The 16,620-nt window shown below is 41.4% G+C and overlaps 2 protein-coding genes across 3 annotated transcripts in view; both read left to right on the top strand.

Annotated features, from left to right (window-relative positions):
• On the top strand, window positions 1-6,394 carry unc45b (unc-45 myosin chaperone B; the record flags this gene model as incomplete). Its single annotated transcript, XM_080043975.1, has 19 exons — window positions 1-162; window positions 256-292; window positions 424-599; window positions 852-941; window positions 1,033-1,200; window positions 1,389-1,554; window positions 1,732-1,902; window positions 2,026-2,197; window positions 2,617-2,917; window positions 3,210-3,304; window positions 3,482-3,623; window positions 3,709-3,849; window positions 3,956-4,083; window positions 4,233-4,299; window positions 4,426-4,539; window positions 4,881-4,996; window positions 5,139-5,256; window positions 5,351-5,506; window positions 6,122-6,394. 19 exons carry the CDS (start codon window positions 1-3, stop codon window positions 6,392-6,394), a joined length of 2,793 nt encoding a protein of 930 aa, XP_079900101.1.
• Window positions 6,395-8,638: 2,244 nt separating this feature from the next.
• pip5k1bb (phosphatidylinositol-4-phosphate 5-kinase, type I, beta b) overlaps window positions 8,639-16,620 on the top strand; it is a 32,467-nt gene continuing 24,485 nt past the window's right edge. For both annotated transcript variants that reach the window (XM_080038308.1, XM_080038307.1), the window contains exon 1: window positions 8,639-8,777. The gene's annotated coding sequence lies outside the window, so the exon portion shown is untranslated. The remainder of the gene's footprint in view (window positions 8,778-16,620) is intronic.

The raw sequence follows: 16,620 nt of genomic DNA, 5'->3' as shown, positions 1-16,620 counted from the left end.
ATGGGAGACCCAATCGCGTTAAAAGATGAGGGAAACAAATTCTTCCAGGCAGGGGATATTGACAAGGCCATTCAGAGCTACACCGAAGCCCTAAAGTTGTGCAAGGACAAAAAAGTGCTTGCTGTCATTCACAGGAACAGATCGGCATGCTACTTAAAAAAAGTAAGTAATTTGGTAAGGCAAAAAAAACATATACTGAATACATTATATCTGCAATTTTAGATTTTAATTTTGATGTTTCTGTTTTTCTTACAGGAAAACTATGCCAATGCAGCATCTGATGCATCCAAAGGTATATTGAGCAATAAATAAATAAATAAATAAATAAATAAATAAACCCAAACAATAGCAGCATTGATACCAAAAACAATAAAAACTTAAACCAAAAGCCAAAAGCTCATTATGACAATTTCTTCCTCTTAGCAATCGATGTTGATGCAGCAGATATAAAAGCCTTGTACCGGCGTTGCCAAGCTCTGGAGAAGCTAGGGAAACTGGACATGGCATTCAAGGATGTGCAGAGATGCGCCACCATTGAACCCAAGAACAAGACATTCGTGGATACCCTCCGCAGGCTGGGAGCAGACATCCAGGCCAAAGTAAGCAGTAAACCGAAAAATACACTCACACGCAGAAGTTCATATGGGAAAATGCATACATGTATTAAGTCATCTTAAGTCTGAAAATTATGATTGGTTTAGAAAGCTTTTGTTATGGCATTACTCATAAGAGGTTTTGCTGCTAAGGACAATTGCTATGGGGACTACTTAACCCCAAACCAAATGCATGTACTGTGATCAGGGCATGTCAGCACCATTCAATGATGACCATTTCATTTTGACTCTCCACAGCTCAAGACATCATTCTCTACAGATTCCAGGGTACAGAATATGTTTGACATTCTCCTCGATGACGAAATGGATAAAGATACGAAGGAAAAAGTAAGTATTTTAGAAGAAGCAGAAACATTCAATGAAGTTTCCATCGTAATTCCGGTTGCACTTCTGGTAATTATCGGCTTGATATGTCTAGGCTGCCAACAACCTGATTGTGCTGTCCAGAGAGGACGCTGGAGCAGAGAGAATCTTCCAGAACAATGGAGTGCCTCTGTTGCTCAACATGATGGAGTCAAGCAAAACAGAGATGATCCTAGCTGCTGTTCGTACTTTGTCAGGCATGTGCACAGGACACAAAGCTCGGGTGAGCATAGTCATGTAGTCATGACACTTGCAAAGTGAAAGTGAAAATTAAGAACCCAGACAGCCTTTTCGTAACTCAACAAACCTTCAAAATGCCACGATATGATACCATTCAAAACAGGTTTTCACTTGCATTGTTATCATAAAATGTAATTATTGCACATTTCTTTCCACGATACCCCTAAACAGGCCATGGCCATTATTAACATGGTGGGCATTGATAAGATGTGCAGCATCATGGCCGTTGACAATGAGGAAATCTCCCTGGCAGCCTGCAACCTCTTCCAGAGCATCAATGACTCCCTCACCGGTGCAGATAAAAGGGAATATGGGAAAGGAGAGGCCTTGGTTTTGGGTGAGACAGAATCATCATGTTACTAGTAACAAAATGTCTTTTCTTTTAAGTGGCACTTCTTCACTGCCTCACCTCACATAAAGCCCTTCACAGAAACAATGTAAAGGGAAACAGTCGTGGCTATTTTGCTGTTTGTATTTTTTTACACCGTACTGACATCTGTTTTGTTTTTTGCAGACGCATCTAAAGACCTGAAAACCATTCTTCTCTCTCTGCTGGAGATGGTTGCCAGTAAGAAGGTGTCTGGCCATGGCAGAGACCAGGCGCTGAACCTGCTGAGCAAGAATGTACCTCGCAAAGACCAGAAAGACCATGACAACAGCAGAAGCCTCTTCACTATTGATAACGGTGAGCCACACAGCTGCACCAGCAGGTCACTTAATTTGAGATACAGTACATTGCTGCATCCCAGGCTCCTTGACATGAGACATCCAAACAGGCATATAATACGTCTATGTGTTTGTTCTCCAGGACTGAAGAAGATCCTAAAGGTGTGTGGTCAGGTTTCCGAACTGCCAGACCAGCTGCCCATGACAGAAAACACACAGCTGATTGCCAGTGTGCTCCTCAGCAAAATCTATGACGACCTCAGAAATGACCCCGAGAGAAACAACTTCAGGGACGTCTGTGATGCATATATCAAGTAAATCCACACTAAATACAGATTCCCCCATTTTATTTTATTTGTTTTATTGTGGCCAGTACATTCTAAATTGAGACAGAGCCAACGTAACATAGGTCATGTAGGTAACTTAGGGAGGCTCTGGCGAAGCGGGTAGGGAGGTAGTCCACTGGAGTGCAGGGTCGGTGGTCCGATCCCCCGCCCTCCCTGCCACATGTTGAAATGTCCCTGGGAAAGACACTAAACCCTAAATTGCTCCCGATAGTTAGCTTGCACCCTGTGTGGTAGCTGCTGCTATCGGTGAATGAATGTGTGTGTGTATGAGTATGTACAAAACAATGTAAAGCTCTTTGGGTCTGTGAAAAACGAGGGGAAAAGGGATAGATATATATGGAGTCCATTTACCATCCCTATTGCTTCTTTCTTTTCCTTTCCCCAAGAGCCAAAATTGACCCCAACAACATGGACAAGACCATCCACGCTATCAACACCATCTCAGGGCTGCTCCAGGGTCCCTTTGATGTCGGTAATGCTCTGGTTGGACATCAAGGCATAATGGAGATGATGGTGGCGCTGTGTGGGTCCGAACGTGAGGTGGACCAGATGGTTGCCGTGGAGGCACTGATCCATTCCTCCACAAAGATGAGCCGCGCAAGCTTCATCATCACCAATGGCGTGTCACTGCTCAAGGACATCTACAAGAAGACCAAGAATGAGAGGATCAAAATCCGTGCGCTGGTGGTGAGTGTGCAGAGTGGAACTTTATCAGTCAATGGTTTCTGGCCCACAGCCCACACCCAATGTATTTGTTTTTAAAATTTAAAATTTCAATCAATCAATCAAAAAAACAATGAAGAATTACAATACAACACATTATTATGAGAACCTCACAATTGAATGCATGTGTAAGAAAATAAAATTATTTAGCAGTTATTTTTAATCAACTACACTATAGGCACAAAAGTCACTGTGATACATAGAGTGTACATCAATTCGATAAGAATTGAACTCATCCTTTCCATGTATTCTTCAGGGTCTTTGTAAGCTGGGTTCAGCTGGAGGTGATGATTACGGTTTACGGCAGTTTGCTGAGGGCTCCACCGAGAAGTTGGCCAAGCAGTGCAGAAAGTAAGCACTCAAACACATATTGTAAAAAAAAAACGTATGTTAATAAATGCTTCATAATCTATTAGTTATGATCCCATATTGATGTAAACCATGATTCCTTATACAATACCATAATTTAATTGTAGCTTGCATTCCTATTCACATCATCACTAAATAAACTTTTTCTTACTCTCCTAGGTGGCTTTGTAATCCCCAGATTGACAATAAAACAAGAAATTGGGCTATCGAGGGTCTTGCTTATCTGACCAGTGATGCTGATGTGAAAGATGACTTTGTTGAGGATGAGCCTGCCATGAAAGCCATGTTTGAACTGGCCAAGGTAGGAGAATATCAGACCTAGAAAGAGACCTACAGTATATCTCATTAAATGAGAAATAACCTCTCTCCTTTCACTGTGTGTTCAGTCTAAGGATAAAACAATCCTCTATGCAGTAGCGTGTACCCTGATCAACTGCACCAACTGCTATGATAAGAAGGAGGTTATCCCTGAGATGGTTCAACTAGCCAAGTTCTCAAAGCAACACGTTCCCGAGCAACACCCCAAGGTAAGAGGAAGGGCAAGAAACTGCAGAGACCACAATACCTGAATTGACGTTGTTTGAGCAGTGCTGTGTTACACATATGAACACTTTGTATGCTTGCTTTAAACAGGACAAGAAAGATTTTATTGAGCGGAGGGTGAAAAGGCTGCTGAAGGCTGGAATCATCTCAGCTCTTTCTGTCATGGTCAAAGCAGATAACGCCATTCTGACCGACCAGACCAAGGAGATGCTGGCAAGGTGGGAGACGAACAAATGCTTAGGCGTTGAGATGATGGGGAGAAATGGATTCAACCAATTTCTTCATATGCCTTTTTTAATTGCAACATTGCTCAGAAGAACTATACGATTGTTGAATTTATTATTATAATATTCTTTTCCATCTCAAGGGTTTTCTTGGCATTGGCAGATGATCCCAAAGATCGCGGTACTATCGTTGCTCACGGTGGGGGAAAGGTGAGTGATAGGTTTGGAAATCAAAGTATAATTGAATCGGCACAAATAAATCCCAAGAAAAATTTGTTTTTGCGAAAGGTCCCAACTGTTGTTCATTACTGTTTCACTTCTGGCGCTGTCTTTCAGGCTTTGATACCACTTGCTCTGGAAGGGACAGATCTTGGGAAGACAAGGGCCAGCCATGCCATTGCTAAGATTGCAGCTATTTCCAACCCTGAAATCGCCTTCCCCGGTGAGAGGGTAAGAAAAAGCAACAGAAGGCTCCGTTTATATGATGGTGATGGAAATTTACTGAGGCTACCACATTCTTCCTAAAATTTCCCCTTTACCACACGCCTTTCCCACTTCTGTTTTGCCTACCTTTGCCTAATTTTGAATGTCTTTCTTTATGCTGGGAGATGATGGTATTTTTATTCAGTGTTTCTGAATGCTGTGATAGTCTCACTAATGAATTATTCATATCATTATACAGCTTGTTTATTTATCTCTTTCGGAAATCAGTATCTCTGCTGAATTGGTTTGTACCTCATTGTAGTTAACAAAGGACTTAAAATGAATTCTCTGTCCTTCTTTGGTGACAGGTGTATGAGATTGTGCGGCCTTTAGTCGGCCTCCTTCACACAGACAAAGATGGTATGCAGAACTTTGAAGCTCTGAAGGGCCTTACCAACTTGGCCGGTTTCAGTGAAAAACTAAGGTAAGATTTCCACCCTTGTGATATTATGGTCAAAGTAATAATTGCTAATTTCCTTTTTTTTCTTTTCTTTTTTTTTGTTGCAGCTTGCAGGTTTTACATTATTGTATTTATTTTCTCACCTCAACCTTTATCTGTTTTGTAGGGTAAAGATTGTGAAAGAGGACGCTCTGGCAGATATTGAGAACTACATGTTTGAGGAGCATGACCAGATCAGACAGGCTGCCACTGAATGCATGTGCAACCTTGTTACATGTAAAGAGGTGAGAACAGACATGCAGCTAAAACGTCACAATGGGTCACACATAGTCAATGTGTGCGTGAATCTTAACTGAACATTTTAAACGGGTGTTTTAGGTTCAAAATCGTTACATGGCAGATGGAAATGATAAGTTGAAGCTGCTGGTGCTGCTATGTGGTGAAGAGGACGATGTTCTTCAGATAGCTGCAGCTGGAGCCCTGGCCATGCTCACTGCCGCGCAGAAGAAGCTCTGCACCAAAATCACCTTGGTGGTACGTACAACAGAATATTAATTACAGTGTTTCACTTCAGAGTCTGTTTTAAAGCATTTGTTCCCCTACCAAGAAAACTGACCCCTGGTTAGTAAGCTTTCCCCCAGGATCTGATCATTTACACAAACTGGCAGATGAAACTGGAAAAAATGATCAGTTGACACATAACAAAACATTGCTCTGCCTAATACAGTATGTGAAGCAGGTTTGCATACATCTCTATGATCCTATAGGTCAAGTTTAATTTGAATTGTTTTATCACCTTTCCAGTGATTTAGTGTGGCACGCCCTCAAAATTGTTCACAATTGATCTTTACAAGTCCCATAATACAACACAATAGAACATTTCCATCATCCTCCCTGCCTGGTAAACACCCCTATCTTTCAAACTCTATGCTCCCAGTTTGTTTCTCTCTGCACTATGTTGTTAATTTGCCAGTTTTGAGCATAAACTGGGATAACTCGATAACATCAGTATGAAATAATAATCCTCACAAGTGTCGTGACAACACTTTTTGATAGAGTTATATGCATAGTAACTTGTGAAATGTTTGATTAATCATCACAACTTATTTAAAGTGTCACTGACTGAGTGACTGATCTCTCTCTTAACAGACATCCCAGTGGCTTGAGATCCTGCAGAGGTTGCTTATCCATACCCACCCTAAGATACAGCACCGTGCCCTTGTGATTGTCTACAACATGCTCAACGCAGACGACGATGCGCTGGCAAAGAAGCTGATTGAGACCGAAACACTGGAAATCCTCACAGTGATTGGCAAGGCTGAGGACAATCCCAAGAGGCAGGATGCCATCGATGTCGCGCGTCAATGCCTGGTCAGAGCTATGGAACTAGGTCTAATCAAACCCTTCTCCACCCCTTCTTAAAATGCTGGCAACGAGAAAAAAAGAAAGAAAAGGCAACAGACATTCTTCTTTGTTTTCTCTTTTTAATACAGACTTTTTTCAAAAAAAAAAAAAAAAATAGTTTTCTTTCCACTTATTTGAAAGGATCTTCAACGGGGCTCCACATTTGTAAAGATAAACTCTAACAATATTAATCAGTCCCATGAAGCATCATGAAATGTATATTTATGTGTGTGCTGAACTGTAACTGTGAATAAATGTTTAGAGACTGATCAGTTTACATGTGCATATTTTCCTCTGTTTTGGCATTTGTGTGATTAACTTCAAATGCATGCTGTGACATCAGATGTTACCTTATAAATTACTTTGTGTTCATGCCCCATTACCTTACCATTGTTGTTTAGGGTTCACTTAGACCGTTGTTGTTTTTCCTATGAATTTTTACAAAGTAGATTATTTTGTGACAATGTTGATCATTTCCAGTAGGGTGCACTCACGACTCACACTGGGCAGCTAGCGAAATGACTCGTATAACACCTGATCTAATCTGGCTGCGGTGGATCTTCGATTGTGAAAGAGTTGTAGGCCTAGAAATCTCATTAAAAAAACTTTAAAAAATAAATTCACATGATGAAATAACTTCCTCTCGACTGAAATTATAACTGATTGCAGGCCTAATTTTAAAGAAAAAAATCATCATACCATGATTTGCAGTGGTCACAAAATTAAAAGTCTCACACACCATCATGATACGCCTGCCTTAATCTTACAAGTCATCTCCTGTCGCGTTAGCCCATGAGTCTGGCGGACTTGGCAGGTCGCTGATCTCCCTGAACTGTTATGTGATGGCAAGCTCTGGAGGAACCAGCACGAGGTTAGTGAACATGAAAGGCAACATATGGCTCATATCACAAGCACATTTAAATACTTTGTTAATTCTGAGATGACCTTTTACACCCTCAGAGATACTCAAGGTGATCCCTGATTGGATGAGGAAATCTACCCTCCTCAGTCTGACTGTGGAGATTAAACACCAGCAGTTCTTACACTTTTTGTTTCCTGCAGTAAAAAGCAATCTTGGAAAGACAGCCTTTAGATATTTTAGAATGCACTTCTCACTTTTCTACTGTTTTTATCATGTTATACATTCTTCCATTTATGCTTGCATATTGCTGTCTACTTGTCTTGATATTTAAATCTTTTTCTTATTTTTTATCATTTGATTGCATTTCTGTCTGATATTTCATTTTGTACTCAGGTCTCACTATATGATAACACCTAGAATTGTCATAACAGGAAAGTGTACACTGTCCCAAGTTGGTGTCAACAGCATGGTCAACAGCCAACATTAAGCATTAGACATTTAGCCAACAACCCAAAGCACACGACACCTGAACAGCAAATCATGTTGTAAATCGAAATGTTCAGTCATCCAGTATTTTAGCTATACATATTTATATGATTCTCGGTTTGACCATTTGAATTCATTCTGAAGTTATGTCAATCATTGAACCCAATTAAATGATATCTGATTATTATTTGATCCTTCTTCACTCCCAAGTCCTCCGGTCGAGCTCCACATTTTGGATTATTATTATCAATGGTTTATTCATCCAAATCTGTTCTTGAGGATCATGATTTGTTGTTTTGCTTTTGCAAATAGACATATACAAATCTGAAACATTCTACCTTTTTATTGTATCGCACTACAAGCATCCACCACATGTTACTATATTGTTATCACATATTTGCCAAAACATTAATATCATATAACCAGCTACCAACATGTGAACGTAACAATTTAAAGGGTTTCTAAGCTACGGCATTGTTGAGAGAGAGAGAGAGAGAGAGAGAGAGAGAGAGAGAGAGAGAGAGAGAGAGAGAGAGAGAGAGAGAGAGATAATGCTACTTATTTAAGGTCCAATCTGAAGTCCTCTGTGGTTTATTGTTCCCTCCCTGTCAACGCCTGCAGAGGGCGTGTTGGAGCCGCTTTTCATTTTAGTATCCAGTGGTGCACTGAATAGCATGGGTTGGGCACACACACACACACACACACACACACACACACACACACACACACACACACACACACACACACACACACACACACACACACACACACACACACGCACACACACACACACACACACACACACACACACACACACACACACACACACACACACAGGGCTTATTGCTGCTCCCAGCGGAGGAGTGACTTCAGTTTTACGCCGTCAGCCTGGTACACACTGCGTGTATTTTTTACTCTATCGCATATTTATCTGTTTGGGATCCACTGCGTGAGTACAGGGCTTTCTGTGAGGGCTGCAGCAGCCACTCCGAGGGACATAGGCTATTGATTCTACACACCACTACTCCACAAGAAGAAGACGACTGGCTGCTGGTAAGGTTTATGTGAGTTGCAGTAGATGTGTCTGGGGCGAAACACTGGACATATTGTTGACATCTAGCCCATGTAGCCTACGGTGTGGGGGGGCGAGGGGGTAGATTTGAGGTCAACTTTACTGACATACCATTAGAGGCTCCATCACGCTACATGTTTCGGAGTGTCAGTCACCAGCTCTTCCGACAGGTATAAAACAAAACATACTGCAGGTGCTCTGAACTGTTTAGATCGGATACACAGGTGTGAGATCACGTGTTTTTCCTTCTTCTTTACCAAGTACGTGAAGGCGTGAAATGAACTGCGGTCGAATTGATTTTCGTCCTTTGACTCTACATAAATGAAAGTCTTGTTGCTGATGTTGTTGGGATGAAGCCTGTCGTACAACCAGTTTGCGCCACAGCGTAGCTGCGGGACATGTCACTAATGTTTACTGTGTCAACATTTACTTTTCTTCCTCGGTTTCTTGATGATGACGTTAATTGTTTATATGGCTTCAACTCTGCCTTGCATTTTTTTAAATTTTTTTTGAAACTGGAAGTCTTTCTAGTTTGATGGAAAATGAGGCAACAAGCATGTTGAAGGTTGTGTAGTAACACATTAGGAGCAGAAAACAAAAGTCACTTGTTCAAAACCTAATAGCCTAGTAGGAAATCTGACTTCAACACAGTGTATCAGAGTAAAATAATGCAAATATTAAGACCTCTATCATGTGAACTCACGGCAAAAGCTGGCTCAGTTGACCCTTTTTGTAAAACCAGGCTTCTGGATCCCATTGGCACAGCATGTGCTGTAGGCTAGGTGACAGATTGTCTGTATTTCAGCTATATGATCTGTATAATTAGGTTCTGCACTGGATCAGCCTTTCATTTACTGGCTTGTGCCTCAATACCTATCACTTTATCACATGCTCCTGACAGTGGAGTGCTACATTTCTCCCCCTGGTTCGTTGGCTGACTGTGAAATAGCTTGGCCAGTCCAAAGAGAGAAAGACCAAACTGCTTATCTTGAATGCTCTGCTGGGAGATCGAGAGCTGCCCAGTGAGCAGGGAAGCTGCTTTGACATGCTTAACAGTCATCATTCAGTGGCAGTTCAACTAGTGGTTGTATGATGTTAACAAAATACTGAATTTTAATAGACAAGAGGATGTATGTGCATTTGAGGGAGAGTTTTGCGTGGTCATAATAAAGGATCAAAAGTGGTTTGGCACATTATCACAGGGTTTTTTCTCTCCCTGTTGTTGTGAGAGAAGCCGATTCCTTCATGTGATGCTCATGAACAACATGATAGAGAAAGGTTTCCCTTGAAAAAACGAATACATTTTTTTTTTAAATTCATGCAACAGAATAATTTGCTCTCTAATCTATTTTTTTTTTTTTCTTTTGAGTTTAACCTCATTCAAGACTCTCTTAACTTAAACCTACAGGGCATGCTGTTTGATCAGCCGGCTAAAGAGTGAAGTGTATCAGCTATGTCCTGCGTGGACTGATTTTGCCCATGTGACCCTTTTCATGTTCTACTCCTTCTGTGTCTCTACATTGCAAAGTGGCCAATAAAGCAACATATGTTAACATCATCCTTTAAATAGTACAAAGACTGCAGGATCAGCAATTTGGAGAGAATGAATAGTCATGCAAATCTGACTGCTTATACAAGCCATGGACAAGGACACAGTTTAACCCTGGAGGCTGTGGGGTTTCTATTACAAACTTCTTTTTTTTCTTCTTCATTTGACTGGGAGAATTGGTCCGGCTCGGGCCGGGTTGGTCGACTTGCCGCAGAGCATGTTTTGAAAGGGAAAACAGCTCATGCAAATCGCAGGCTTTCTCCTTGGGACCAACACCTGAGCCCCTTTGCTGTGCTGCTGCTTGCTGCCCTTGCACTAATGTATATGTTGCTTATCAGTGTGAGCAGCATCCATGCATTATGTATTATTCTTAAGTGGCAGCAGAAGTGCCCATACCATGTCCACACAAATAATATTATTTATCTCACCTCTTCTTGGGCCTTTACTTTGGTGCAACAGATAATCTCTTAAATCAGCGATGATATCGTGATACTGACTGTTACTATAGGCACATATCAATAACATATTACATTTAGAGGGCCACCTTTAATAAAACCTTTTCTTGCTGCACAAGATTCCTGTAGAGGTAGAGGAGCATTTAATCGCTATAGGCTTTTGAGTGCAGTCTTGTGATTTTGGGTCAAAGAGCACTCTGTTTACTAGGCTATACTGTACCATGGGATCTCAGTGATAGGCCCAAAATAACAGGCATATGAGGCTCATTAAGACAGTTACATAAGTCAGTGGGCCTGACCAGGAGTTCTCAGCTCTCTCTCTCTCTCTCTTTCTCTCTCATTCCCGACCATGTTCTTTTGACTGACCGATGTGCCTTGTGTCCGCACACAGGGGTGTGGCCCCATGTTGGCTCTGGTTACGCTCAAGATGTTCTGATCACAAAATGCCTCACCGTGTTGTGATAATGAAATCCTGGTAACGTGACCCCTCTTCCTCCTACACACCCACTGTAATTCTTCTCTCTGAGGATCCTCTCTCTCTCTCACGCCTGTCTGCAGTCTGGATCCAAGTGCTAATGTGCTACGACCCAGTTGCAAAAAGAGTGTATGTTTCCTCCCCAGAGTTCGCCATCTCAGGTTATTAAGCACCATGTCTTCTTATGTTCTCGTTTATTTTCTTGGCTCACTCCCAACCCCTTCACTTTGTACAGTAGCATAGTGAAACAGTGTATTTCCTTGTTGAATGAAATTCAGGATTTTTTCTCTAAAATATGGCATCCATCCTTGTTAGCGTGAGTGTTGTAGTAGACATTTATTGGAGTATATGGAGGATGGTTTTTTTCACTTTCTGATGGGTTAATGAGTATTGCAGTGTTATGTGGCTTTGCTGTTCCTTAAGTAAGTCAGTGCCAGGCTCTTAGGAGTTGCTACAAATGATTACTTTGTTATTGGTTAATCTCGTACTGTTTGGATTAATCAATGACTAAAATATACACAAAGACAAACAAGCATCCAAAGAATAACTAAAGTAAAACTAACCCTAACCTAAAAAATATATATTGGTGGATATATTGGCCATCTTGAAAATAATCCGATGTACCATCATTATAAATCAGTGCACTGCTGAAGAAGAAGGTGCTTCGTATCATAAGTAAGGTCAACCGGCAGTTCAACCCCTGTTCAGTTGTTGCACCTCAACCTTAACACAACATGGGCCGCACTCTCTCTCTCTCTCTGTTATCTGTTTTATTGTCCTCATTCATCAGCCATGGGCTGCTCTCCTGTCAGCACATACCACATACTAGTGATAGCCACCAGGACCAGGACGTCATGATCAACTCTTGTTTATTATCAGTACTGTGATCAATGTTCACCACACAGATGATATAGGCTAATGTATTTGAAAAAATCGAAAAAGCCCGTTCACATTATTTTTACAGCAATGAAGCATAAAAAGCATCACTATTTGTAACAAATAGGAGGTCATCTTTTTACATTAAAGCCCCCCCCCCCTTTCAAGTTTGTGTAATAATCATCCATAAAATGTGTAATTTTGCGTTTGAACAGAGATATGTCAATCTTGAAAAACACCGTCAACAAATGCCAGTGTTATGGTTTGATACAAATGGCCCTTGATTTACTTTGCAGCAGGTGAATCTGGATGTAGAATTTCCCACTGTTACGGCTTTGATGTCCTCCAAAATGGAGTCCCCCCCTCCCTGGCCCTGCAGCACTTAGCCAACAATGTTTGAGAGGATGAAAAAAAGAGAAGCTGCCAAAGGAGGCCTGCAGCAGTAATTGGCTCACAACCTTGTTCCTCTGTATTAGGATTGGTTCTGTTGGCGTCAGTGTGATTGTTTGGCAGCCCTGAGGGAATTCGGACTATTTGGGAGTTGTGGTGGTGGTTGTTGTTGTTTCTTGTTGTTGTTTTGGCCCTGCTGAGTCCCCCCTATGCCTCCCTCCTACTTTTCTTCCCGGGTAATGACAAGGCTTTGCGGAGAGAGGCCCACTCAGGGGACCCTATGGGTGCTGGAGTGGGTGAGGCGGAAGGCGGAGAGATGAAAAAATTAAAGGGTCAGACAGGCAAGACATAAGAGGGGCGGGTGAAGGCAAACATGTGGGAGAAAAATAAAGTAAAAGAATGCTGGACATTTGACAACAAGAAATTCCACCTTTTTCCCTTTAGCAGCCTCTGATCCTCTGATCGATAAAGGCAGGGTGACCTTATCCCCCTCCTACATAATAATCGATCACTTCTGAGTAATAGTGAACACGGTCAGCTGAGTCCACACAGCAAAGGAAGCCCAGACAATAAACTTGCCCATCATCCTTGTGGCTTAAAGGAGGTGTAAAGAGGACCTTTGAACTCCAGGGCAGGGCTAAGTAAAACTATAAGCTTAGCCTAGCTGGGATGGGCAAGTGTCTGGCTTCTTCCTCTGTGTGCCATGTGATCATGTTTTTCCATGGGCTGCCTGTGACGTTAAGAGCTGAGGCTTGCTTGCGTAGATTGCACTAGTGATTGAATATAATAAGCCTTCTACAATAAGCACTTGTCTCAGAGAATGTCTGTCCAGCGGTATTGGAGTCACTCCATCAGGGGAGCATATCACTGTGTCTTGGGAGAACATATAGTGTCTGTTTTCTCTCCATATACTCATCCCTATGCCCCCCCTCTGTTCCTTTAGTTGTATCATGTGACTTGCTCTGGACGCAGAGGGTGGGTGACCTCCCCCTCACTGTTTTTCATGCAGAGCGGAGCTAGAGTTATAGACACTCTCTGAATTGCAAACGCACAGGCCGAGTCCTCTCACTGGGTCTCTTGTGTTCGTGCTGTCTTAGAAAACAAAACAAATATATTCATTCTCTACGAGTACGTTCTTGCATTTGCATTATTACAAGGCTGATTTTTTTCTTTGGCCCTGCTGATGATATTTGCCTTGCTTTGAATTTAACTTGACACAAATCAGCCCTGTAATAATTCACATAGTCTTGTTGTACACTGTTCAGGAGAGAAAAACACAACACAATATTTAAAACTATCACACCTTTTGTTTCTATCTGCCATTGTCTTCCTCATCTTTTTCTCTCCCTAGCTAATTTGTTGTGTTTATGTCACATTTTAAAAGGTTATAGCGCTCTGTAGGGGGTAGGCTACATTTGTTGTTGCCAAAAAGTAAAATACCATTGATAATTGCAATGTACATTCAGTTGGTGCTAGCCTGGCTAGTGGTAGGCAACAATATTTACTTTGCCGTTGGCCAAACTCACCATTTTTCCCCATTCTAGAAAAAAAGCTAAATAAAGTTATCTCCACGTTATTAATCCAGCCAATCAAACATCTATTACAGGCTGCAAGAGTATACACTAAGTCTAAACACACACGCTGACTGATACATACCTCTGTGCCAGCTCTGCAATACTGCATAGTGTCTTTTCTATCTAGTCAGACACTATTTTGAAAATGCAGCACTGCTTGTTCCTCGGGGGCATGATGAAAACAAGCATACCTCCAGAGGATGAGCACGCACTGAAATGTGGAAAAGAACCATCAACCAAAACAATCCAAAAATCATCACTTCATTGAGTGTGGGGACTCACCAGGGAGAGAGAACTAGAAGGGTGATGTGAGTTACATGTTGAAGCATGTGTACATTTTATGTTCTGTTTGCTTTGTGTGTATCTGTATTTTTGTTAAAGGAGTCTGTTTGAATTGGGTGGAAACAACAGAGCAGATCCAGAATAAGGTGTGTTGTCATCTCCTCTCTCTTTGAGATCAATGAGCAGAAGTTTGTCTGAACATTTCACAAACACACTGTGTTATTCTCTTCTCTATCCCCCTCACTCTGTCTGCACCCCATGCAGCATTTTCTACTCCTCCGCATGTCTCACTATTTGCTTGTGAGCTAAACCGTTATCGACCAGTCAGGGGGAATGAGGAAGACTGAGGTGGTGGAGTACAACAACAACAACTACACATTTGTTCATTATTGTCATTTAAAACTGATTGTTTCCGCTGGGCTAGTAGAAGGGAGGCACCACTTTAGATGTTTCCCAGTAATGATGTAATTACACTGACACACCACAACAGCGAACAAGTGTTTACACAAGGCACCAGCAAGATAATGACTACTACCCTACACCACATACATTCAGCCTTGGATATACAGGACCTTTGGTATTTGGTGTTATTTTTTTATACATTATTTCATACTTAATTGTAATGTATTGTATTTTGTTGTCTGTGGTTTTGGATTATTAGGTATTCTGGAAATGGAAAAGAGCTTTGTTTTAGAAAAAAACTAAAATGCAGGAAAGTATGTTTTTTTCCCCCAGTAAAATGTTGCTTGGTTGGAGTCTTCTATGAGCTGTAGTCAAGATCATAGCAGTTCAGTTGATATAGCCGATCCTCTGCAGGCCCAAGCTGTAAGCTGACTCCCCATACATCTTCTTGATTGTATCCATCCAAATCCAGATATCTGTGCATATCTATCATCTCACAGGCAGGGATTGTGAAGGTCATTTAAACCCATGCAGCCCTTTTCCTCAGTGCTCTGCATTGCATGGTCTGCTATTGATTCTCCATTATGTCTCCAATCTGCTGCAGTAATCAAATAATATCTGGGGACTGAAGCAAAGCAGAACAAAAAGGAACCAAGATGTAGTATCAGTATCCTGGTGATACTATGATTAGATTGGCTTGGAAAAGGTTATGCTCTACTGTAGAAATGGCTTTTCCCACTTGTATAACTTCAAAGAATCCGATCTCCTTATAGAGTGTGATAGATGTGTGTAATGAAGCTGCTGACCGGTTGATTGATCTGTCTGATTACTTCCTTCTTAGTTATTGGCATTATCTTGCATACTTAGACAAGTGAGGGAATATTTCAGGTTTGGATGCATTGCATCTGCTTTTTGGTCATACCAGACCAGCCAATGTTTGCTCTGAGCAACATTTCTTCCTGGCCGGGACTGCTTGGCTACACAGAGTGGCTATTCGACTTCCACAAAGGACTGACTGGCACCCTTGACAATATCCCTCAAAGCATGGAGGAGATATGGCATTAGAGCCAGTGTTTGATCTGTACTCAAGTGTGTTTGTTTAAAGGGTGGTAAGAGTTTCTGACAAGGGCGTCGAACGAGCTGGGAAGAGGGTTGGTTGTTTAGGAACAGACAGACTGGGCGAGAAGAGCTAAGTAACTGGAGTTTATTTATATAGCACCATTTAAGATCAGAAGTCAAAGTGCTTCACGAGTAGGAAAGATGAAGGGGATGAATAGAACATTCTTCTTAACCAAGTCTTTTGATAAAGGAAAAGTCAGTACAGTATATTGGTTCGAGCGTGAGATCAAAGCTCGACATTTGCGTGAAATGGAAATTGACCCTGAGATTTTTCCCCATTCCATTGACATTTTTTTCTGGTCCACATTATGCAGACATTTTGTTTACCATTTTATTTTATTTTTTCGAAAGGCACATAAATAATCCAAAACGTAACCTCTCTACACAGGCCATTTCTAAGTGGTTTTCATTTGGATTTCAACTTTTAAATACAAAGGTTATTTTTTATTTATCAGCTGTATCATTTTACCCATTTAGTGACCAAGACCACACAACATCCACTATCTGCAAGAGGCATTGAATTGACAGGGATGTAAATATAATTGTGACTGATCATTTTACAGATGTGGCGCAGCGTACAGTATATTTACTCTTTCTCTCCCTTTTATATGCCCGTGGTATTTGCAATGGGAGTGTACGACAGTGGTAAGACATGGCTGATTAGTATGATTGATCCGTTCATTTACATTCCCACGTCAGACC

This window comes from Ammodytes marinus (assembly GCF_949987685.1).
Source record: "Ammodytes marinus genome assembly, chromosome: 2".
In the NCBI taxonomy this organism is placed as follows: domain Eukaryota; kingdom Metazoa; phylum Chordata; class Actinopteri; order Uranoscopiformes; family Ammodytidae; genus Ammodytes; species Ammodytes marinus.
Note: the sequence above shows the minus strand (reverse complement) of the source record. Positions and strands in the feature narration are given on the sequence as shown.